The sequence below is a fragment of the Dermacentor albipictus genome, chromosome 1, assembly GCF_038994185.2.
Source record: "Dermacentor albipictus isolate Rhodes 1998 colony chromosome 1, USDA_Dalb.pri_finalv2, whole genome shotgun sequence".
Classification (NCBI taxonomy): Eukaryota; Metazoa; Arthropoda; class Arachnida; order Ixodida; family Ixodidae; genus Dermacentor; species Dermacentor albipictus.
Genome location: NC_091821.1, coordinates 252313212 through 252339676, shown reverse-complemented (window position 1 = coordinate 252339676; position 26465 = coordinate 252313212). Strand labels below are relative to the sequence as shown.

Below are 26465 nucleotides of genomic sequence, written 5' to 3'. Positions count from 1 at the left end.
GTCGAGGCAAAGCCACCACGGCAGCAAATGAACATCGCCTATTTATTTGCTGCGTAACCACAAATAAAGCCGGTCCGAGTGTGTCTACGAGAGATCGTGACGTAGTCTCTTCCGGCCAGTAAGCAGCTTCAAAACTGGCATTATCGGCCAATTCGTAAATCGTTTAGTGCGTACCTAAATGTCGTTGTCGGCAGACTACGTATTAACGAGGTTTGACTGTACTACCGCTGAGCAACACGTAGTTCATAACGCTGGTGGAGACACCTGACGTTGTGTGTTCTCTTCGAAAACTGATTTGTAAGTGCCTTCATGACACACACAAATTAAATTAAATTATGGGGTTTTACGTGCCAAAACCACTTTCTGATTATGAGGCACGCCGTAGTGGAGGACTCCGGAAATTTCGACCACCTGGGGTTCTTTAACGTGCACCTATATCTAAGCACACGGGTGTTCTCGCATTTCGCCCCCATCGTAATGCGGCCGCCGTGGCCGGGATTCGATCCCGCGACCTCGTGCTCAGCAGCCCAACACCATAGCCACTGAGCAACCACGGCGGGTTCATGACACACACAAGGTCGATGCCACACACGTCTACGCCAGCACTGGCCGCGTCTATGTCTAACCAACTCTAACAAAGCGGCCTTGGCTTTAGTTTTGTCGTCGGGTCATTCGAACGTCTGCTCCAGGTATTGGAGGCAATCGGCTTGTGCATCCTGCTTACATACCCAAGGTGCTGGGTTCTCACCAGCAATAACCAAGCCTAACATTTAACCTAAAGCTTTCAGCAGCATGGGCAATGCCACTGGGCCAGTCGTGCATTGACACAGAAGCAAATTTATACTAGACCATGAAAGGTCTTGCGAATGAGACGACCATGCTATGAGGAGTCTGCAGCTCATTGCACCACAGCATGAACATGCACGACTTATTCCTGCATGAGAATGCCATTGTATCTATCGAGTTTCACACCATAAATCAAAGTGTGGCCCACAAGTGTTATTTGCACCACAGCATGGATGTTATTGCTGCATGAAAACACGATTTTATCTCTATGCGTTTCACACAACTGTTATTTTTGTTAATAGGAATAAACTGGTCCACATTTCTGTTCAAGATATGAAATAGTGATATTCCTTTGGAAGCAGGACTACGAAGAGAGTATGCTGAAGACCACAGTTTGAAGACTGAAATAAACCAGCACAGGGCCCTCTAACATTTGCAAGCTGTTCAACAGTACTGCCATAATTGCTGCTGCTGGAGACCAAGCAACCACAGAGAACACTGCAAGCCCCTCCTAATGACCATAAAAAGTCCTTTACAAAAAGACACTCTGAAGACCAAGCAGGCTTTCAAATGAACACTTTAATAAGAACCATTAACATCAGCCATACACTTTCAAATAAAAACAGTGAATTTCATTATAGACTGGCATTACAGTCAATGACATTTTCAATATAAAAATATTGCTATGAAATATGTACATGTACAAACTCAGTGCTACTGTGAGTCACAAGATAATGTCAATCAATGGAACTGACTATACCGATGAGATGGTGATTGTGGAAAAAACAATGGAAACAAAGAAACATAAGAAACGCCAAGAGAAGAAGGAACGACAGAATTGAAGCTCACTACTCACAACTACAATGTCATATTTATAAGTAAATATATGTATATATACTTATATATATATATATAATATATATACCTTCTTATGTATACATAAGTACAACACTAGTATTTTACATGGCAACACTGCAGAAAAAGACTGCACTGTTTATTTTCACTCAAAGCATGCTGCTCTGAAAAAAATGCTGAACATAGCAGGCAGGACCATTGTCAAGGAAGGGGGCAGAGGAAAGTCTACAACATAAATAACAGCTGTTGGTGCCCACTCAGCACACTCACACACAATCGCACGCAAGCTTGATCCAATTGATTTACAAAACACCATGTACGGCTGGCCCCGGATCAAGTAACAATAAGGGAAGCGTACTAGCAACAACTGAAATTCAATGGCATATATTACAGGAGAACACACACATGCCACTGCCAGACTGATGAGGAGAGGAAAAAATGTACAAAAACAATGTCTAGACAGGAGATGGCGCAACACTTTCGGTGGGCAAGTCAAGACCTGCCAGATGCGTCCAAGGCAGCGCAGGCCAAAGATCACTTGAAGGGAAGGAGGGTCTAACACATTATTGGAGTTCCTCAGCCTATGGCACACACTTTCACTTCTTGTTGGGGTTTGAAGCAGAATTTGCCCGAAGAATCACCAGAGCGTCTTTCACAGCATGGTAGATCACATTTTTTATCTGCAAAGATGAAAATTCTCAGTGCTCAGCACAGAAGCCTTAGATGCACATGACAATGCCAAAGGACCTTGTCAACCTGACAAAATAAAATGACATTAACTTATCAGGGATGTGCATGTAGGGAAGTGTAGAGGGACTGACAAGCAAGACATGTCCTTAGATAGCACTGACTGTTCCAGTGACTGCTGTTGCCGATTTCGCCTGTTTCAGGAACTACACTGAACAACTTCTTGCAGCGTCTTGCACTGCCTCAAGGTGTCACTCCATCCTTAAGCACCTCTTTAACATGACGCAACATTTGCAAAATTGTAGAATGAGCCTAAACTTGCAAACTTCACAAAAGGTTCAAGAGTGAGCAGGTATGCTTTAACTACGGATGTTTTATGTAGGATCTATTCATGCATGCAATAAGAATCTGCCAATAAGCCAATGTGAAGACAAGCTTCAGTCGTGACATTTCACTACCCTTTTCTATTTTCACGAGGCTTTTCACTTCATACAATGGATGCCACTTTTGAGAAATGCCAATGAACAGCTGCCAATTTCTGATAGAACTATGCTTCACACTTTTCAAAAAGTCTTAACCAAAATTACTCATATTCTCGAACTGGTTGAGCCGAACAGTGGACAGAAAGTGCATGACAGAACAAGAGACCCCATTTCATGGAAGTGCTTGTGTTTCTTCTAGCCATTTTGGCTTACTTTCCCAACCGATACCCAGTATGTTTTCTCAGGTAAATCAGGAAATCCTTTCAAGTGCTTGTTTACCTTGTGATGTAGTTTACCTGGTCAGTGATAGTATTTCTGCACATTCACCCTGTTTTGCCATGTCAGCCATATAGTGTTTAGATTACAACATGTATAACTGACAATGCTCTGCACATACATTATGGACTTTTCTGCGAGTCTTTATTGCAATATCACTGCTACTGCTATTACATGAAACGTGGGTAGCGGTGCATGAACCTAATATTTAATTAGGTGAATGTTAATACGATTTTTCATGGTTATAGCACGCGACAAAAAAGCCAACCTAACCTAACAAGTTCTCACCTTTGATAGCAATGTTAGCATGATAGCAATGATAACACAGTGCTGGCATAAGTTAATTTTTTATCATTACCAATGTGGCTTTACACTTGCTGCAAGTAGAGATTTTGGCAGCATTAACATAGCACCATTTTTACTGAAGAGTGACAGCAACAACTAAGATAAGTTGGAAGCTACTAAACACAAGGCATGCAATAAAAAGAAGCAAAAACAAGTGGACTGTAGCTCCACATCACTGACAAAACTTCGATGCGTGCCTGTTTTTCTTTACCGTTCCTCATGCAAGCTACTTCTAGATCAGAATAAATGCAATGGATACTGAACAAGACGGATTTGGCAGGGAAGCTCCAAAATTTGGAGAAATCAGTCTACCAGTGGTTCCTTAACCTTTTAATGAAGGCACATGTAAATATACCTGGAAGAAAAAAGATATTACTTTTCTATCTAAATGTGCAAACGACATTGATAATAAGCATAGACAAATAAAGGGAAAAAATATTTTGCAGTAAATTTGCTGCAATAGGGGGGAAAAACCCCAAGCAAGAAACTTTATGTGGGCTTTACCCCAAGCCACTTATGGCTTCATTCGTTTCGCATTGCTACAGACAGCTCTCTTCATATGTACCATAGATGTACATTTCATTTGGTTTACATCAAGTGTGTGACACCGCCAAGCCATAGATCTTGCATCAGTCTGTCTCCCCTGACCGTACTTTCAAAAGCAAGCGAGTTCCATGCCAAATTTCTTCTACCTCTTCCTGTGTTCCTGCTCTAAACCAACAAATGATGCTTGCTGTGTGTTTGCTGCCAGGCAGTAGTGGATTCAGAGGTCTAGAAAACTACACAAACTCATTGTTGTGACTGGTAAAGCTTTCTGGTAAAGCAGCATCGCTTGTTGACATTTTTAACAATGATGTCACTATCCAAGATGCGTGCTCTAAAAGGTGAACTGTGCAAGGGGGCAGAACACAGCACGGCATGTGCGACCATTTTCCTCTTAATATGGATGGAAGTGACAAGAGCCCCATTACACCTGCGGTGTCACAAGAGTGATAGTGCAACACTGCCATATCAAAAAGGCCTGGGTGACGAGGGAGCTTTTCCATGAGCGGCCAATAGCATTACAGCACAGACCGCTTGTAATGAAAGACGCCGGAGTCACAGATTTTCGCTCCACAACCAAAACATTTTCCAAAGGCTGTGCATGTGCATAACATGTACACAAGCAGCCGTGTGTGTCAGAGAATCGAAGCATATGAACGGGACAAGCCCTTACTTTCATTGGTGAGGAAGTTCGTCTGCTTTCCAAGTGCCTTACAACCATTGTAAAACATTTCATTGGCTCTGCACCAAACTGCAAGCCCTGCCAACTCCCGGGGAGATGTCGCTCGTTAAGCCTAGCTGGCATAGGCGTCGGGCACAACCGTTGCGTCAAGCTTGCCCCTTATATATTTTCGCACCCGCGCACGAATACACCTTGATCTGGTGCGACATAACGAGTACAGACAGCACTGATGGCAGCGCGTGAAGCGGGGTTCGCAGGCAATCGGGCAGCAACCGCAGCAAATGCATATAGCAAAAGCGTCTGTGGGCGTACTGGCATGAATGACAAAAGCGCGACGTTTTGAAATTATCAATTTGCAAATGAGACAGTGTTGCAGAGTCAAGGTCGCAGGCGCGATATCTGCACTTCACAATGATGCACATTACGACGGGCAAATGCGAAACACCATTGCAGCCTAGGCTGATTTTTCCTCAGTGCTGGAGTTGTAAAAACAAATTGATTTTACCATTGAAATTTGTTTCTCCGGCCTGCCTGATGAATCAGATTTTTGTGACACTGCCCGTGTTTTAAAAATCAGTCGGCGACTATAATTACCTTCCTCACACAAACTGAAGAGCCAAAGAGCGGAAATGTGCACAAACTCAGTCGGAATTAATGTTGCTGACAAGTGGCCGGAGCAAAAGGATTTTCCATTGCCTAGCAAACTCTGTGCACCCACTGAGGCCGCCACTGCTGCATTTCTTTGTGCCCTCTGTTCCTTCTTCACTTGCTTGCTTTGCGTCTCCTCCTGCTTTGCATCGCTCTCGTAGCCCTACCCTCAGCGAATGCATCTCGTTGCCTCATTTGCCTCCGGGATTTTTCGGAAACCGCATTATAACCTGTATTCCATATTAATCGTAGCCCTACCCTTAGCCAATGCATCTCGTTGCCTCATTTGCCTGCGGGATTTTTCGGAAACTGCATTATAACCTGTATTCCATATTGTGCGGTTGCGCTATACCACAAGTTCTGTGGGAAGATGAACTGGAGTCTGGAAAGATCACACTACATCCAGTCCTGCACTATAAGCAGTTACGTTATAAGCGGTCTGACCTGTAGATAAATGGATGAAGGCAAGAAATAAGTTGGCATAGGTTCTGGATAACAATACTGTGCGCCCAAAACTTCCATACATTAAGGCATTTTTTTTTGGCAGATCTGTGCTCAACATATATATGGCTGCAACCAGACTTGGAGGCCATGCTACGAATGGTTTATATTTCAACCATGGTCAGAAATGAACTCTTACACTGTGAACTACTTCAAAAAGGCAAGCTTCATTTGGGATGCTACAAGTCGTGCAGAGGCCAGTGAAGCTTCCGCTGATGAAGTGATCGATCTTTGGTCCTTAGTCTAACAGCTACCGAAAAAGGTCCAGAGACTTGAGCCTATGGATGAGGCAAATGTCGCCAGATCGGGGGCAAATGAAAACAAAAAAGAAACAGCCCTGATGCTCGTGACACTAACAACATGTTTGTGTAATACATATCCCCACTATGTTCTAGTCCTGTGATTCCAAAAAAAGCCTGTGGACTACAGAGATTTGTATGATATAAATTTATGTATTCACAAAGGAGACTTAACACAGATGCATGTTTAACAGGTTTAAGTTATCCCTGGAGCTTTCTTCAGTACAGCCAGCAGCTGCAAGGTACAGCCCAGTCAATCATGGGCACTGAATATTTCTTTCAAACACACCCGACTTGATGCAGACCTGTTACTGTACAGGCGCCGACAAAAGTGGTATACTCCATCAGCGACACACTGCATCACGACGCCATCGACATTGACAAGAGTCAAGCGACATGCCTGCAGATAATAAAGGGCACCCATTGGTTCTCTCAATCCCAGATGCTGCCTGTAGATGGCGTTGCGATGCAGTTTGTCGTTGCTCTGGCTCCCCTGCGTGGAGTATACCACTTTTGTCGGCGCCTGCACATGCCCCAAAGCAATGTGCTGTTTACCATTTATTAAGCACAGCATGCTTAAATAGAGCATTGCACGCGTAATGCGAAGACGTGGGATACTGTAAAAACCGGAATATACGTCGAACTTTTTTTCAAAAAACCATCGCGAAAAGTGGACCCTCGACTTATATACCGGACATTGGTGGAAAAGCTACGGAAGTCTTGCAACAATGGGCGGATGAAGTAAACAGCCGCCATCGCCATCAGCAGCAGCGCGGCGTGGCGACATTGTGGCACCGGCACTTTGCGTTTCCACTGTCGCAAAGTTATATTAATTAAAGGCTGCATTTTCATTTTGTTTCAATGTGAGCGGAAGACGACGTCAATTCACCGTCGCCTTCAAGAAAAAAGCGATTGAGTACGCGGAAGCCCACGGCAACCTGGCGGCACGGCGCGAACTTGGAGTATCCGAAAAGAGCATTCGGTAGTGGCGGAGGCAAAAGCAACGTATTACAATTTGCAGCAACCAAAAGAAAACGTCATTTCGTGGCCGGATCGCAGCAGACTGCAGAACTGTAAGGCAAGGTTGCGGAGTCCGTCCGAGAGCTGCATGTAAGATCGCTGCCTGTTGTCGAATGCATTCGTTTCAAAGCGGTAGAGATCGCACGCGCCTATGGACTGGGCAGCGAGAAGCACTCGTCATCCGACTCTGATCAAAGGTGTTGCTCTGATTCGGAGTAGCGCTTGCGGACTTCGTGCCCTTCTGTGTACTGTACACCCGACGAATTTTTAACAGTATCGCGCGACCATCGACCCGCATGTTTGTCAGCACCTTATCACGGCACGGGGCGGCGAAATAGCGAATGCGTGTATCTCGTTTGTTCCGCTGCTCAGCGCCGTTAATACGGTGTTGACAAGCACGCGGGTCGATGGTCGCGCGATACCGCTAAAAACTTGGCCAGGTGCACATGCGAGCAGCATTTAAATACTGTCACCATAGTGCAAGCCACTGAGTCGCATTTGTTTCTAGGTAAGGGTAAGGGTCTTTCGGTACTTTTGCCACTGAAAAAGATTTTTTTCGTTTTTAGAATTCGTTAGTTGGGGGATCGACCTATATTCCGGTCCGACCTATAGTCCGGTTTTCACGGTAGTTCACCTGCGGCCAGTTTTTCTTCATTTTTTTTTTCATCTGAGTAAGTACAAGTGGTTTCCCTGTGTTGTCCTTGGTGTCTGTATGCTGGATTCTTACGATATGATTAATAAAAATCGGGCCCCTAATATGCACTACAGATAATAAATAGTAGCTCACCTGGAGCTTGTCCTCGTGATTTGTGTGAGTGTCAGACAACTGACGAAATTCATTGGTCAAGCTGAAGCAGTGAGCAATGTTTTCTGGAGAGACAAAGTCTTCAGCCACCTTTATACAGCTGTGCAAGTTCCGCACCTGTAAAATAGAAAGATGCAAAAAATTCCCAAACATCTTCAGCACTCATGAGCATCTGGCATAGTTGACATCTCAAAACTTACAATAGCAATTAGCATACTGAAGAGAAATGAGAGAAAAGCTTATGTCTTCATAGTAGAATACGTAGAGGACCTGTACAAATCATGCTAAAGGGGACCGACAACGAACCAGAACATGTCAGAAAATGACCATGTGTGTTTGGTGGAAATGAGAACATGTCTTGTATGAATAGAGTCAAACAGGACATCTTCAATTTAAACAGAAATAGCAAATTTACACTGACACGCAAAGTTGCAAAAAAAAAAAAACTGCATGCATCGGATTGACTTACACAAGTTGGTAATGTGAACCATATTTTTTGTTTAAAAACACCATTGTTATATTTTTATAAGCACTTCTACTTTTTTACATGTTAAGTAGTAGGTAAAGAACGTTTATAATCACAAGCAGTACTGCCTTCACGACGATGAGTGGAACAGCTGAACAGTTAACATTCCTTATCGCTTGGTGACATGTGTAACTGCTTTTGCAAGAGAGTGAATCCCTCATGTTCTGCCTGCGAGCTCCAGAATGAGAGTTATGCCATAAAACGGTGCCAGCACTGGTAGAAGAGCACTACAGACATTTCCTACTGCTTTACCCACGGATGTTAAAAGCACATGCAAAAGCATCATAAACATCACCTTCACAAAGAAAGCATTATTACAGCTGAGGCAACACTAATCATTTGCTATCACACACGCTCATAACCACTACCTGCATAGGTCTTGCACAAACATGGTTTGCAACTATGGATAGGACTTTTTATTTGAAATGTCTCCTGCATGACTGGGCACTCCGGGAAGAAAACATGTTGCACTAGATAGGTGCCATAAAAAATGGTTGCCGGTCCCTCCAACATGCTGTGCGTGCAGTTCCTTCATACTATGTCACAGGCAGAAAAGACCAGTCGTTAGTCTCTCAGAACAATGACACGCACCAACATGCACACATCAGGCATTCTCATGCACAGGAATACTAAACCAGGTGCCATTATACATTATAGCCTTCTGAAGTACACCGGGACAAAATGGACTATAACCAACTGGGCAACCAGGGCTGCATAACATACAACCCCGCAGCTGGATGCAGCACAAGAGCAAACCTCTAGTGGCCTACGGCACCGAGTTCACAACTGTATAGTCTGCTCTTGCTGCAATGAGCTCATGACCATATGAGAAAAATAATTTTGTCACCAAACATCATTAACATGAGCGTGGTACCTTTTGTTTGAAAGAGACGAGAAAGGCATGAGCACAAAACATAAACAAATTACTAAATTTCAATTGACATTTCCCAGTGTGTTTAAAATGATCTATTATAGGTTGCAATATTCAGGGTGTTTACTAAGATGACATTTCAAAATTCCCTGAGTGAGGCAGAACTATGTCTTATGTCAAGAGGGGCTAAAACCACGTCGCCCAATACTGTCACTCTCTAGTAAGCATATGAAAATTTTTAAAAAGACGACTTATACCAGTTTGAATACTAAGGAGTAGTGTTTCTGTTTTTCAAAAAGAGAATAGAAAGGAGGGGTTAGTAAAATGCACAGCAAATAAAATGTCTTAAAAAAAAATTGCAAATCGAATCAGACATCCTCAAATACGAATAAAAAGGAGATGCATATAGAAGCAAATATTTTCGAATATGAGCTATTTTTATCAACTGATAGCAAGCTCAGTGGCACGAGGCCCGAACTTTGTCACAATTGACATTCTCTCTCAACAGCTCGTAAGTCAACCTCAACTGTCTTGACATACTCTCAGCCCGCGCACGACGCCTCAGTGTTGTGTTTCACTGCTTTAAAGTATAAGCCCCATGCAAGCGATCTTGCATGCGACAGCGACAAGCATAGCTATGGATATGGCTGTCGCATTCGCTCGTCGCCTACAAGTCGTACCCCATGCGAGCAATGGCTTTGAGCGACGTCTCCCCAGTGTTGCCGGTTATGAGGGCAGCAATATAGGCGCCGAAACTAGCTTGGCGCGTGCTTTATTAACCCTTTGACGGTTTTTGCCGTACATGTACGGCGGCGGTTTTCTGTCCCGCAAGGTCTTCGCCGTACGGGTACGGTTTCGGCCCTCCGTTTCAAATTTCGCGCCATAATGAGGATGCACGCGCTTACTGGGAGGTGCTGCCACCTCTTAGGTCTTACAAGAAGCGTTTGAAATTTGTGCTACCTTCTTGGGGAGATAAACAGAACTGACTTCAAGCTTCAGCGCGTCGCGCAGACTGCGGCCACACCCCTTTTGCGGTTTCGGTTTCGCCGCGTGATCGCAGCGGATGCGCTTGAAACGTCATTTTTCTCTTTGTCGGCACTCTCTTACAAATGCTGTGGAAGTTGATTTCTATCTTGATTGGCGCTGCTCTTAGCTTGTTTATAACCGCCGTTCGTGAGGTATTCTCGCTCTCAGCGGCAACGCGCTTTCGCGGTTTTGGTTTTGCCGCAACGGAGGCGCGCGAAACGTGATTTTTATCTTTGTGGGCACGCTATCGCAGGGGCAGCGGAAGTTGATTTCTATCTTGATTGGCACAGCTCTCAGCTCGTTTATCACCGCCGCTCATGAGGTATTCTCGCTCTCTGCGGCTGTGCGGAGACTCGTGTTTCAAGGAGTACCACACTCTAAAATACTATTGAACATATTGCAGTTCCGAGTGATGCCGACACCAAAATACTGTTCCCTAATTTTTTTACTATTTATTCCCGACTTTATACATCTTGTACATTCAATATCCGCAATAAAATAATTTGACCACCCGGGAAAGTTTTCTTCAAAATAATTCGACCCTCAAAGGGTTAACTTAAGTTGATGTGTTTTGCTGTAAAAAGCAGCATAATATATTTCTGAAGGCCTTCCAGTAGGTTCTTATCCTTCCACTACAAAAATTCAATCGTTTGCTCATTCCTTGCCACAATCGGTAGTACTTGAGTGATGTACATCCAGTTCCGGCTTTGCGCAATTGGCTAGTCACTCATAGCACTTCCGGGCGACGAGCGAGAAATTCTGGATTTGCAGAACCGTGCTATCGCACGACAAGACCGAGCGATCTGTTCACGCGACAGCCTGATCCGTCGCTCGAAGCCATTGCTCGTCGCTGTCACGCACAAAATCGCACTTATGGGGTTTAGCCTTGAGTTTATTTTGGTTTGGATGAGGGACACCTGCATCTCGGCATCAGCCAACACTTTCTTTTTTTGAGCTCAAGCTCCTTCAAAACGGCGGCAGCACGCTTCCTTTCCTGTTCATTCCTCAACATGTAGGTCTCTTCTGTTCGCGTCCTACTTCTGCCACTCGTTCACCCCACGGACCATTTGAAGCATCTTGGGTCAGTTGCACAGTCCAAGTCCGATTTTTCGAACTCCCTAAGGGACGCTAAAACGTCTGAAAAATCGGCCAGTTGCAAAAAATAAGTGCATGTCATTTACTGGCCTTCAGGGCTCAGACCGCCACAGGCACATTCGAAAATGCTCTGAAGGCCTGTCGGTACACGTATTAGGCATATCAGTGCTCATACTGTAACAGGAGATGCTGGATGCACGCGTGTATAATTAAGGAATACATACTGTGTCCCGTGGCAATAGCCCCCTCCCACTCTTGCTATGCTACACTGCAATACCGTTGCATATGCTTCACTAAGTAACTCTGTTTTTTTTCAATGAAAAACACGACACCTAATGGCAAGATGCTTAAAGGGACACTAAAGCGAAACAATAAATCAGTTTACACTTATAAAGCATTGCTTCAGAACCCTGCAGGCAGTCATTTTAAAAAAAAAATAGTTTCATTATTAGATGAGAAAATAAAGGTCCAAGTATCAGTATTTGAATTTCGCGCCGAAACCCCAGTGCTGGTACGCCAGCGTGACGTCAGGGATTCCAAAGTATGTTTTTGAATTTCGGCCGCGTTGGCTGAATAAAGGTTCCCGAAACTTGCCATGTTTAATATTCGGTTCCTTTAGAACACGATGTAGTCAATCTGTACCGCTATATATATTTAGTAGGCCCTAGAAGATGCCATAAAAATCCATGACGTCACAGCCCCCAGGTGCTGGAACTTAAGTAGGCGTCGCCACCCGTATTTCGTTCTTGCGCTTTTTCTGGCTTACCAAACGTCTTATCGTTGTAAGAGTGGTGTTTTTGGAGTTGTGGAAAGGTAATTTACTGATGCAGAAGAAATCATTTTTCACTTTAGTGTCCCTTTAATAGCGAATGTCAAAGCAGCTAGGTCTAGCGTTGCCGTAGTGGTGGCTACAGCAACGCCAGTGGATCTGCATGTGAGAGCGCCGGTTCGAGGCGGCGAGGTAATTAAAAAGGCAGCGGTGGTGGCTTTGATTAATGCTGTTTCGGACCTGCGGTCATGGCAAAAAAGTGGAAATCGGATGGTGAAGGGTTCTTGCGTTCGAAATTTCGGACGTTCCGATACATTGACTCTATGGGCTAACGTGGTGGTGCTGCGAAGCCATCCAAATTATCGTGCATTCGGAAAGTCGGTCGTTGACTGTACACTGGAAGCTTCAGCCAACAACAGAGAGTCAGACAATTCATTACGATTCCTGTCTTACTCGAGCCAGCATTACCGCGATTTTCGACTCTTTCAACAAAATTACCACTAATTTTTCCCTGATAGAGGCACAAATTCCCAGAGTTTTTTCACACTACTCAAAATCCCCGAGAATTCTCGGTTTTCCCGGTTGGTAGACACCCTGAATATTGGCCCGAGAACTGCTTTTTCTTTGCGTTTGTCTTATTGACCTTCACAAATGTTTCCTCACTCTGACTATAAATGCAAATACTAAGTCAACATGAGCTGTTGGAATGCCCTTCCAGAAACCTCGCAGCGCTTGTTTTGTGCCAAGACTTAGTTTAGAAAGCGTGGGTAGCACAGAACAGAGAAAATGAAACCTTTTGACTGCTCACATCATTCAACGAGTTTTCTTCTAAAAATGAAATTAGGTAGCATTTTCTTTTGTCTTATAACGCAATACAAGAATCTTATTTTTCGGTGCCGAGTTAGGCGAAATCTTGTGAAAGTTAAACTAGATCTGAAAGGGATCACTCAGAAATACCACTCAAGGAAAGCCGTATCCACCCCGGATGATACCATGAAGGAGGAAAACTTGTTTCCAAATGGTTCATTCGTTCCGACTAGCATGTCCATTCTGACTTAGACGGACATGTCGCACAGCATCGACAACATTTGGCAGTCTGTGCATGCAACGATGTTGTGCTGCCACATGTTGCAGCTCTAGACAAAACGTTGATACGTTGGAGCTGGGCAAATGGCAAAAAAAAATTTTTTTTTTGAAGGTTAAGAATAAATACTTGCTTACATCTTCTTTAATTAAATGCACGGTCGTCATTTTTGCTAAATAATTTAACCTACCTTCTTTAGGGAAGTGCAGGTTCGTGTCGCGGGCTTAGTCGGGCAGTCTGTATTCCGTTTTTTGGGCAATACACTGAGTGTCGCTGCCTATATTCTTAGCTTTTTAATTATATGAAGCCTGTATTATACAACTGTTTTGTGTGGTCCTCTCACAGTTGTATAATCAGGGTTCCACTGAAATTGTTTTAATAATGCTATAAATTGCAATAAAGATGTCCCCCGATGCTGAACCCCAGCAAAAACGTTCACCAGAGGGAATTACTAATGGCCCAAGTTGGCGAAATCTCGATTTCATATATGTCATCACTGTTCATTGTCTTTTTTCTCGCATTGCCAAAGAATTAAAGAGTATAGTAGAATGACCGACTTTCCACTCGTTTTTCTTGCTACTGGCAGACTCTTCTGTTTACGAATCGAGGGTATGTGACAAAAGCACACCACCAGAAACCCGTTTTTATCTCCTTTTTATCTCCACTTCTTACTCTGTAATACACTTGGGCAAAACCTTGACCAAATACGAAAGGAAATGAACGCTATGTTGCGCAGTAGAATCCATACAAAAACACATGCGCGGTACAGTCCATACAAAAACAAAGAATATTTACAACAATGTCTCACACTTTAAAAGGCCTCATGCAAGATCATTTAGTCAAAAAGAAAAGAAAAAAAACTACCACTCATGCTTTTGTGCTAGCAAAGCAACTGACTATGTTTGCAGCATTTACAATTAGTTTAGAATGCTGGTGCCATTCATGGACAGAGATTTTTCCAACAAAATTTTATTGCTTTCCTGTCTTCGCAACAAAACACATCGGAGGATAACTGCACCATAAAGAACTTTCTGAATGTATACATTCCAATAGCATTGGTAACAGCCGCTCCACCTATAAGCCATGAAAGCTATGGATTCCTACTTTCAGTGTGTCTACCAAGTTGACATTCCCAAATTCCTCGAGTTTTCCAGGTTTTCCCTGAGTGCCTTTGCAATATTCCCTTCGTGACACATAACTTTGTTTTATGTCAACACGGGCTCCCTACATCATGTCGCCCAATGGCGTCACTCTCTAGTAAGCATGTTAGAAAATTTAAAAAAAAAAACTTAATCCAATTTGAATAGCAAGGGGTAGTGCTTATTTTATTAACAAAACAGAAGGGAGGGGCTAGTAAAATGCACAATGATTAAATATCTTCGAAAGAAATAGTAAAATCCATGGCAAAATGAGTCGAACACTCTCAAATACGAATAAAAAAGAGATGCTTACAGAATATTTTCGAATATGAGCTTTTTCTATCAACTGATAGCCAGTAATTGGTATAAGGCCTAAACTTTATCACAAGTGAGATTCTCTCGTAACAGCTGGTAAGTCAACCTCAACTGTCCTGACATACTCTCGGCTCGCGCACAACACCTCAGTGTTGCATTTCACTGTTTTAAAGCATTTTCTTGCTTGGATGAGGGACACCTGCATCTCGGTGTCAGCCAACACTGCTTTTGTAAGCTCCTTGAAAACAGCGGCGGCATGCTTCCTTTTCCGTTCATTTCTCAATGTGTATAGGTCCTTTATCTTCTCGTTCTCCTTCGGCTGTGCGTTCACCCCACGGACTATTTAAAACGTCCGAAAAAATATATGTATGTCTTTTACAGCCCTTAAGGGCTCAAATCGCCACAGGCACGCCCAAAAAAGCTCTGAAGGCCTGCCAATACATTTATTAGGCATATCGGTGCTCGTACTGTGACAGAAGATGGCGGGTGCAAACGTGTATAATTAAGGAATACACAATGTGTCCCGTGACAGTTGGCCCGTCCCACACTTATGCTTCACAGCGTAACATTGCTGTAATGAGGTGAAGCTGACTTCCGGGAAACGGCACTACGCCACGCGTCGTGCTTTCCGAAGTTCGAAGCCAATCACAATGGCCACAAATGCGGTGTCGGGGCCGCGAATTATTGCAATGAAAAACACGGTACAGAACGGCAAGAAGCTCAATACCGAACCTCGAAGCAGCGAGGCCTAGCACTGCCGCGGTGGTTTCTACGCCAGCAGATCTGCATGCGAGTGTGCTGGTTCGAGGCGGCGAGGTTATCAAAATGGCGGCAGTTGTGGCTTTTATTAATGCCGTTTCGGACCTGCGGTCACGGCAAAAAGTCTGAAAATTTAAACAGCAAAGGGTTCTTGCGTCCGAAAGTTCAGACGTTCTTATACATTGACCCTATGGGGTACATAGTGGTGCCGCGAAGCCGTCCGAATTATCTGGCGTCCAGAAAGTCGCTCGTTGACTGCACTCTGGCAACTCCTCCAGCCAGCAATGCGGCGTCAGACATTTCGTTACGATTATTCTGTTACTCGGGACAGCATTACCATGAATTTGGGTTCCCTTTCAAAAAAATTACAGCAAATTTTCCCTCATAGAAGCACAAATTCCCTGAGTTTTCCCAGAGTTTTTCCAGACTACTCAAAATCCCTGAGAATTCCAGGTTTTCCCAGTTGGTAGACACCCTGTACTTTGTTTTTAAAGTGAAGGTTCCTTTGCAACCTCCCTGCATGCGACCGCTTGTGGCCATATGCGGTATTCTTCGAAACATACAAAATTCCTGCACTTTGTCTAGATGCCAAAAAAACATTTTGCACCCATATTTCACAGGTTTAGGCCCCCACACAAGTATATATGGCACTAAGAATGCTGTGTCACTCAAACGTGTAGCCATATCAATGAGCGACACTGCAAAGAGAATGACAACACACCTGGTGTGGAGCGCCTGCCGGTATGAAGACTGCTTCTCCAAGACACTGGGCGACAGCGTAGCCCTCGACAGCATATTCACGGAAAAGGCGTTCACGCAGCTCGTGATCCAGATACCAGCTCTGGTCATGGATGGGATCATGGTGGGGCTCCAGCTTCTCACCACGCTCTAGTGCCACCTGTGCCATAAGCAAAGCGACCTTCATGAGCAGTTGAAATTAACGAGTTCATTAACTCTATGTAGGAATTTAAATTACGGCACAAAAACTCATTGGCTATACCTAGCCAACTTCAGCTTGTCTGACCTGCTTTCATTATTGACCTTTCTTTATTTCATCTGCAAGAAATAGCCTGGTGCAAAATTAAATATAAGCACCATTTTTAAAATTTATAGCACAGCCGTATGCACTGGTTGCTTCCCAATATTGTACAGCTTGTTTGTAAAAACCATTCACAGAGCACAATATAACTCTCATTAAAGGGGTGGAGACATCAAAATTTTCGTTCATGCGTTTGTTGATTCAAACGTTGCGTCATGCTTCGGGGAGCACGATACACACAGCGGGATTCATACATATCCGATAAATAATTTAACAATAGCATTATTATACTGAGCGATTTCGGTTTCGGTTTCTGGGCTCCGGGGGATGCTATGACGTCACAGAGGAGGAAACGCAACATGGCTTGGTCACGTGGGCCACAAAAAATAGTGACGTAAAACTATGCTGCGTCGTCTGCTCGCGCATACACGTGCTCTGCCAGCAGAGTTCAACTGGCGATTCGAAGTGCATGTCGCGATTATTATATTTATTGCTAAGAGCGACAACAACGGTAAGAAAATATTGCGGCTTGTGAGAGTCGGTGATTCATTCCGAAGCGCCGTAAGCTTTAGCTTCGAAGTGAACCGGAAAAGGCTTAGCCACGATATCGGCGGCGCCGAATGATCAGAGGCGGTGAAGCTGCCGTCGGTGCACAGAGTGACTACTCCTCGGACGCTGATTGGCCGCTTCGCCGTACGGCTGCCGCACAAATGGGTCCCGGGCCCGTGCTCTCTACGGCTAGGAAATCTCGCCGTTCGAGAGCAAAACCGCCGTCGCACGGGGGCCCGCGAACGGCAAACGGCGTGCGGAGAGTTTCCGTGCCGGTAACGTGAACGGGCCTTCACATTGAGAAAGGCCAAGCGAAGGAGAGACCGCTCCGAGCTGCCGAACTATGCGACTATGTGAGGAGAGAAGCGGACAACACGAACGCCGCATATCCTGGTCCCTTTCGGAGTCGGCCGGCTACTGTTTTACTCAAACGTGCAAAGGCCCGTCGGCACGGCGACTCGCTGCACGCAGTTTGCCATTCGCGGGCCGCCGTGCGGCATTCGTGTTGTCCACTTCTCTCCTCCTGTGTCCGTGTCTGCACGCCTTACCCCTTCTTTGCATTAAGAAAGGATTTCTATATGCCTGTAGCTCGGTCGTAGTGGAGGCTATGCTCGGTCGCTCGGCTCAGCAGACTCCGTAATCGGCATTTCATTGCTACTCATCATACGTCACGTTTTTGTGCCGGTGTGCTATGACGTCAATATTTTCGTTCCTCCTCTGTGACGTAGTAGCGGCCGCGCTAGCGATGGGTCTCGACTACGAGAAGGAGTTTTTAATGACTTTTTGGAGCTGAATTAAAATTATTTTGAAATGTTTGCAGCGTCCGATACCTCGTTCTGGGTGTCCTTGCATACGGAAGCAGCCTACAACATGCTTTTTAAAGCCTCAAAATTTGGTGTCCCAACCCCTTTAACACACAGACTGTGGCAAAACCACAAGCATGGCATCAAGGCTTACCTTATTAAGCAGATCTCTGATCTTGTCAGCATCACGGGCATTGTAGATGTGCCAAAGAGCACCAGGTTTGGCATTCTTTTCTCTGACCCTCTTTCGTGTAAGGGAATCACATGCTCCTTCGTCAATTGCTTTCAGTGCAGCTGGAAGAAGCACAACATATGCTTGCTTGGATTGAGCATAAATCACTGTAGCATGTACCCAAGCGACAGTAATAAAATTTATGACAGAATGAGGAAAGAAACTGGCAGATATACCATTGATGTGTTCTTCGTCCTTTCCGTCCTTAGGAATTCCAACATAAACCATAACATTGACAGCATCGCTGACATCCAAATGTAGGTTAGTGGTTCCTTTGTTTGGGTAAAGTGCAGAACCTGCAAGAGAAAATATGCAAATCTGTCACAGTGCAGTGTGTTAGTGGTGCCTTTATTTGGGTAAAGCGCAGAACCTGCAAGAAAAAATATGCACAGTGCAGTGCACAACAGCTCAATGTCTTCTTACAGATTTGATGGAAAAATGCACAATTGCTGCTTTATGATACAATGCTATGGATATCATAAGAAGCCAACAAACACTGACGCCAAGGACAACATAGGGGAAATTACTTGTGCTTAATAAATGAAATGAAGAAACGATAAATTGATAGAAATGAAAGTGGATGAAAAAACAACTTGCCGCAGGTGGGAACCGAACCCACAACCTTCGCATTTCGCGTGCGATTGACGTTTTAGTTCCAGGACAATACAAGTGTAAAAAAAACCTATACAGGAACGAAGACCACATGCACAATGCGAGCACTGTGTCTGTCCATATTTTCGATTCCCATATGAAGTTGTACAGCTGAACCTGCTTATAACAAACAATATTTCAGCGCCAAGAAAATTCCCCTGTTACAACCGAGTTGCAAGAAAAATAGTGGGGCAGATGTCAAAGCACTTAAATTAGACAGAAGTACAGTTGAGCCCACTTAGAACATTAGGGGTTATAATACTGGGGGCAAGCTCCACCACTGGAAAAGTCGTGGGCGTGACGTGGTATGAGGGATCACGTGGACACAGTGGCCGCATCGGCTGGTTCGGAAACGCTGAAGCAAGCTGACACAGAAAGTTTAAAGTGCCACCTGCGCTACAGTTCTGATTAAGTGGGGAAGTTTTCCCGCTTTGAGTGTGTGTACTTGACATCTGAAAGCCCTATAATAGGTAGTGGCTGCCTCTGAAGGCGTCCAACATGGTAGGCTGCTGCTCAGTGCCGCATGTACGCAACAGAGCTTGGTGTCAGCTTTCACACGTACCTGCAGGACAAGAAGCTGCACGATGCTTGATTCGCGAAACTTAGAACTCGCAAGCAGCCATCGGCTACAACTTGGGTGTACAGCAAGCACTTTCGCGAGGAAGAGGCTGCGATGTTCGGTGAGTAGCAGAGAACGCGCAATGAGACGCTCACCCGCGCGTGCTGCCCGGCTAATGTCATGAAGATTTGGTTTATGAACTAGTTGATGCTAGATAATGGCACATGATTGGATTGGAAAGAGAAGGGCAAGAAGCACATTAAAAAAAGGCATGGTATAAGCTAATGTTAGTGTTAGCACCAATGAATGAATGTACTGGATCAAGAAGAAGCAGCAGCGCGAAATTGCTCACTGAGAAGACCAATACGCATACAGTGCGACACAACTTGAGAAATATTGAAAAGTGCAAGACTTTAGAAAAAAATTGAACCGTTGCGACGGCACAACACAAGTCGCCACCGTAGGTGTCAAAATCCCTAGTTATAACGAGATTATTTTTGAACAGCTCTGATAGTGTCAATGCAACAATGGTTGCTTGTGTACAGTCAAATGCTCGTATTCTGCGGCCTAAAGCTCACAGCACGATGCGAAAACGCATTCGCAGCGAAAGCGAAACACTGCGTGGACATGCATGCAGACGCGCAGTCGGTCACCGCGAAACCGTTCGATTGCTGCCTTAAGCTTCATTTTCCTATGCTCCATTTGGTTATACAGACAGCCTACTATAAGAACATTTTTCACATAGTTTGCTCTCAGCGATTGCCGACCTTTCATGCAAGGCTGACTCCAATTGCGGCGACTGTGTGCAGTGTGTGTTCACTGTACGTATTCGATGAAGAGCTAAGTGTACTTAAACCATTGTGCGATTTCTGTTTGACCAAGATTATTATTTTGACAGTAAAAACTTTCCTTGTTTCAAGAGTACTTGCAGAAATGTGCAGGAAGGCTCCGCATGGTGTTTTCGAGTGCCGACAGCCTAACCTATGAGGAGCACGCTGCGTTATCCCTCATACAGTAGAACCCCGCTTTTAAGTTCCCGGCTGCAGCGTTTTCCCGGCAACTAAGCGTCGTTGATCGGGTCCCGGCATTGCCCCCATAGGATCCCATGCATTAGAAACCCCGCAGTGGCATCATAATGGCAGGAACGTTCCCGCCTGCTACATCAAGAACTGGCGCCCCGGCCCTAGCGACGAGCGGTGACGGCCATGATGGCTCTTTGCATGGCCTGGCCTGACTTGACAACAAAATCGGCTGCATGGAGTTGTGGTGTGCTGGGGCGCAATCGGAGATATTTTGTTCGATATGTGTTCTGTTCAGTTGCTGAAACGTCACAAAGTTGCAGTATGCAAAAATTTGTGACAGCGGGGCGGAGAGAGCAGCCAATCCGGAAGCGGTGACCTCCCCGGAAGTTTACCTCCGTCGTTTGTCATCTGCTTGCAAACAGTATACTACAAAGCCAAATGTTTCTCGTCTTCCAATTGAATGAAATCTTTATCTAAAAAAAATGTATTTTTTTCTTCTCAAGCCCAAACACGTTTTCAAATAGTAGTGCGTGTGGCTACTGCAATTTATAACTATTAGGTTCCTTGCGTCGTCCCTAGGTGGTGTCGCACACAACAAGAAGGTAAAAGAAAAAAAAAATGACAGGAAGAGTGGCACACTTTTCAAGAGGCACCGACAACATCCCAGTGGCTTGCTGGCACCGATGATGTTGTCGATTTCTCTGTACAACCAACGAATTATTTGTTTCGAGAAACAAAAACGACGCCGGAATTCACTTTCTGCCATTTCTTCAAACGCGTTTCGCACCGCCACCCGCTCTTCTCCTTCCTCTAGAAATGCCAGTGCAACAACCTAAGTTTCCAACGGAAGCGCCATTTTCTATAATTAAACTATAGATTGGATTCAAACGTGCCATTCCGCAGCCGAAAAGGCCACCTGTTGGATCCAATCCAATCCACCAGACGCGCCATGCGAAGCCGTATGATCGCTCCAAACTTCTCGACTCTTGTCGCGTTCGGACGAAATGCTCGGTGGGCGGATGATTGACAGGAGCGTGTCGTCATTTTGACGTCACCAAAAACGGGGCAGCACCCCGCGGCTGGCGATGTCGGCTCGGAGTGGGCCAATTGCGCGCGCCGGTAACCGAACGAACGTGCCGAACAACCATCTCCGATGGCACCCCTGCTGTGACAGGAAAAAAACTGCAGGGGGCATCTGCGCAGGCTGCACTATCACCATTGTTTATGTCGGTGGTTGCGTCACTTGCATGGTTGCGTTTGCGCCGTTTACGCTTGCTGCCGTTTGCCGCCTTCTCACCGCCTTGGCTCCTTTGAGCTGCAGACTACTGATGCGCGCCTCGTCGTAGTCGTGTGTAGGCTGTTGTCAGTGGCTTCTCTCCAGTGCGCAGGCCTAGGCGGAAACTAGTCTGCTGTGGAAGTGTCCGCTTCTTTTCTTCTATGGCGTCCAGCAACCGAAAAGCACTTTCACATTGGAAACCCTCGCAGCCTGAAGAATATCCACCACCTGACCTGCCATTACAGAATAATTTTAAGGCATGGATGACCTGCTTGCTCTGAGGAGTTCCCGACTTACATGGATCGTAAGATGGGGGGCTCTAAGGAAAGAAAAGTTGTTCCTTTTTTTGGACAACTATTCTGCACAGCTGAAAGATACCTCGGTGCTGCGGAATGTTAAGGTCGTGTACCTTCCGGCCAACACGACTAGCCACCTACAGCCCTTGGATGCTGGCATAATTAGGAACGTAAAGCACTTTTATTGGAAGTGCACTGTCAAGCAGTCAAGTATCACTGTCAAGTGTGGAGCGTGGGAAGCAGCCAACAGGCATCACAATCTTAGATGCCATGCATTACTTGGCCGTGGCCTGGAGCACCGTCACTGCAGCTACTGTGGCAAACTGCTTCGCTAAATGTTTCAGCAGCAGCGCTTGCACTGATGAAACAGTAGGGGACGATGTTTTTTGAAGACTGCTACCAGCTCGACATGGACATGGAAGCTGTTGGTGCCAAAGGGATCGCTTATATCGATTACGCTTCTGTAGACAACGTCACCTCTGAGGTTCTCACCATCAACCAGATCGTGGCTGAGTGTGCCGAGTCTTCCACAATTGACGAAGAAGTTGGCGAGGAGGAGGTAGAAGAGGAGCAGCAAGTGGAGCCAACATTTACGTCGGCAGAAGGGCGATTGGACTTAATCAGTAGATAGATGCGTTCATGTGACCATCTAGAAATCCACAAGGCTTTGCAAAAGCTAGAAAAAAAGTCTCATGCTCGTCAATCGGGACAAAATGCGGCAGAAAACGCTCCACAATTTGTTTGCGTGCTAAGCAAGCAATAAAGTTATGTACAGTTTACCATTGCAGACTTTTTTTATTTTACTGGCTCTTACGGTTCTTTTTTTTTTTTTTCTAACGGTCCCTTGAACAAAGTATCAGCAGGGTTCTACTGTACTACGCAAGAGAGGAGTTTCCAATAGATGGCAACTCCATAAGTCCTCACCCCCAATATTGGATATAACGACGAACAGCTGTGGTACCGTGAACTTTTGTGTGTGTTCAACAGTAGAATAAATCACTCTATAACGTTCCCATGCCACATTATTGGCTATAGTAATTAAATCTGGCTACTCAGTGTCTGTGCCAAAAATGAAAAGGAACGTAAACTTCCGGAAAAGAGAGAAATGGAAGGGTAAATCGTGAGCCACTGTGCCTCCCGTCTCTATTCCACCCCTCCGAGCACCCTTGAGTGGAAAGTCAAATCCTATAGATTCCTCAGCATGTTCCATTTCTGGTGTAGTTCACCTAAATGACATTTTTTGTATGAAGGTGGAATGCCATTTTATGTTTGCAATGCATCGTGTCTGATGTTCTATAGAGTGCTTGACACCTCGCATCTTGCAGAGATATGATCATCAGTGAATGCTACACAAATATGACCACCTCACAATGCTATTACAAATATATCCAGCACTTTAAATCAATACAGTAAGCTGTCATTTGTGCACATGAAAAAATACCGTGGTTTCACAGGTGAATGAAATCTAATTGTGAACTCCTACCTCTTGTCTTTACTATAAAACGTGAACTGTTTAGACAAATAAAGTGAACATCTAATTTGACATATCTGGGGGACATACTTTGTAACAACTGTTTCAATGTTTCCTTTTCTTTTGCCTTGTGCTCACATGAAAAGCTTTTTAGAAATCTGTCCTTGCACAACAAAACAAAAAGCCATTTAGGAAGAGAAGGAATGAACGCACCATAGGCATTGTACATCTTTGGCCCAAGGTCTGGCCTGACAAAACACTCCGGCAGTCGCCCAGCCAAGTTGAAAACTCCATCCCGGTGAGTGTACTCTGGTAGTGGCAGCACCTTCATGAGATCGTTGAACCTGCTGGGCAGCATGTCACTGAAGTCATCACCAGGTGGCCAGTCCTTCAGCTTTAGCAGCATATATTCCCCATCTTCATCTTTCATGCGCTTGCTGAAGTTCTCAAAGCCTTCCCAAAATTTACGCATGGGCTGGTTTGGAAGGATGTTGCCATTTCGGCAATTAACCAAGTCATTCCGGATTTCACCAAAATCTCGGCAGAAACCATCAGGGTGCCACAGTGACATATTCAAGCTTTTGCAGACATCGGTAACGAGCACAGGCTGGAAAAGAAGCAGAAGGAAACTATGTTTACAGGTATCAAACGAATCACAGACACTAACTGAAAGCATTCTGACACCACATGCAATTGCAGTAATTTTTATCCTGGACTACACAGACAATCACTGTTGCCAAGCTTCAGGTCATGTTACAAAATCTATCTTTCAGCAAAATTTGAAAGTTTAAGAAATGTGGTTTAGATCGTTGTGGCACAGTAAAGCCTACATCCTATAAGTTCACAGTGCAATCAGCTTACAAGAAACTTGGGGGTACAGTGTGAAGGGCGCTTATTGCATTCAAACTTTGAAACTGCAACAGGACGCACTCTTTCTAAGGAAGTCCCTGCTGAAGAACAATAACACCTATGCAGAGCGGAACGATTTTTCGGGCCTCGCGGGGCCTGAGAAATAGTCTGAAAAACTAGTTCACCGAGAAACCAGAGAGAGAGAGAGAGAAGGCTTAGAGTGGCTCAAAATTGTCTCTAATAATGCCCTGCCTCATACTACGCTTGGAGGCGATCAGATTTGCCAAGATGGAAGGATGGCATGCACTCTCGATTGGTAGCATCAAGGAGGTTCAAGTATATAACCTCCTTGGATAGTGCGCACATCATTTTTCAAGATGAGAAAGAGCACGAAGAAAGCCACGAGCTTCTGCTTTTTCTAAGCTGGTATGCCAGAAGCACCCACGAGATGAAAAAAAAAATATTACATACTGCATCTTTCATCAGGCTGAATAAGAAAAATGCATGCTGAAATTGTGAATGGGGCAGTGTTTCTTTTTCTAAGTATGACCGCAACGTGTTTCAGTTTATGAAATGAGACGGAATCGCAACTTTACTAATTAGATGCAAATTTGCAATATTGATTAGTGCAGTGGAAGCTTGCATTTGATGCTACCCTATGTTGTACTACTATCAACCCTTCAAATCCATCCTGCACATTAGCCTAGTATTTTGCACAAACCAGTCCAAATATTCCTTCTAGCTACGTACAATTACTGACTGGACAGCTTGCCCAAACATAGCTCTGTGCTGCTACTGAACATGTACAGGCACCTAATATATTAGACCCTCACCAATGATTCAGACTTGTTCAAACATTCGAACAACTTTGCAGCACACCATCACTGGCCCCAAGGACATAATGTATAACGGTGTCTAATATTTTCATTGCCTAGCAGCCCTCCATTAATTTCAAAATTGTGCACATGTGGCCACTGAGAAGAGCAGAAAGTGTGATCCTTTTCCTTTGATATGATGCAGCACCTCTTTGAAACCAAAAGTACCGAACCATGCCACCAAACCTACCTAAGCCACAGGATAGGCCAAGACAAGCTACTAAATTGTCAAGGCTGCATATGCATGCTCTTTGCCCAAGTTTACCATGCCTAGCCATTCGCTTTAGTGTTTACAGGGACAAGGTCTCGATAAGCTTGCTGTTATGAAATCGCTCAGAATCATCAAGCAGCTTCAAATGGCACCAACTCCAACATCTCCGCTGAGAAAGGCAATGAAGCAAGCTGTGACACCTGTGATCATCGTCTGAGGCATGGCTGACCACTGTTCTAGTTGACAGTTGATGCAGATTTGGTTGCACGTACTGACTGTACTATGTGCAACAATAGCATTTCATTCAGAACGGAAGGCAACATGCTGCAGTTTCTTGTACAGGATGATATGAAAAATATTAGGGTATAATACACCAACGTGAAAATTGCTAGTACTTTCAGGAAGCATGCTTTGTTTTTTATGTACAAAATGCAGTGCAGACACTGACCTGGCCTCGCTTCCACTGCTCCTGAAAAACTGTCAAGTTGTGCTTGTTCCGTGGTTCATGAAGAACGAGCAGTTTGCCATCGCAAAGCCATGAATGGGGCACCTTGGGGTAAAGCAAGGAGGTCTCGGCAAGGCTGCAGACACGCACAGGCAAGACTTCACGGCCCTTTTGAGGGCAGGGGAAGCGTCGGCAGAAATGCACCAGCTGCTGTTCGTCCTTCTTGCCCACCGTTTGCTCTACTGTTGTTGCCACTGCTTCATCCACCTGACTCTTCTTTGCACTGCCACCAGTAGGGCGGATGAGCAGTTCACGAAGTGTCGAAAAGTCATCACCCTTCTCATCATCGCCACCTTCGCTCTGCTGCTGTTGGTCGCCTTTGTCATCCATTTTGCTGGAAGAGTGCAGCGCTACATCTGCCAAGACCGACAGGGGAGAGCCTCCGCTGTCCGAGCTATAGCTGCCACCTACTTCATCAGAGGACGTGTTGGCGACGCCATTCACAGGTTGTTTTTTGCGCTTTCCAGCACGCCCAGTCTCGCCATTGACTGCAGTGCTCTCCTTGTCCGAGGAGAAGCACTTGTTGACTGCACTCATGAGTTGCTGCAAAAGACATATCATCTGTGAGACCGCAAAGCTACTGATTCAGCAAACTATATTTAATGATTTTGCAC

At 44.9% G+C, this 26465-nt stretch overlaps 1 protein-coding gene across 16 annotated transcripts in view; it reads right to left on the bottom strand.

Annotated features, from left to right (window-relative positions):
- Positions 1–1345: 1345 nt before the first annotated feature.
- Kdm3 (Lysine demethylase 3) overlaps positions 1346–26465 on the bottom strand; it is a 291755-nt gene continuing 266635 nt past the window's right edge. For all 16 annotated transcript variants that reach the window (XM_065430826.1, XM_065430852.1, XM_065430876.1 and 13 more), the window contains 7 exons: positions 25795–26394; positions 23625–24018; positions 18313–18432; positions 18059–18198; positions 16235–16411; positions 7912–8046; positions 1346–2321 (listed from right to left, as the gene is read on the bottom strand). In XM_065430826.1, coding sequence (XP_065286898.1) covers positions 2238–2321; positions 7912–8046; positions 16235–16411; positions 18059–18198; positions 18313–18432; positions 23625–24018; positions 25795–26394 — 1650 coding nt within the window. In that variant the 3' untranslated portion in view covers positions 1346–2237. The remainder of the gene's footprint in view (positions 2322–7911; positions 8047–16234; positions 16412–18058; positions 18199–18312; positions 18433–23624; positions 24019–25794; positions 26395–26465) is intronic.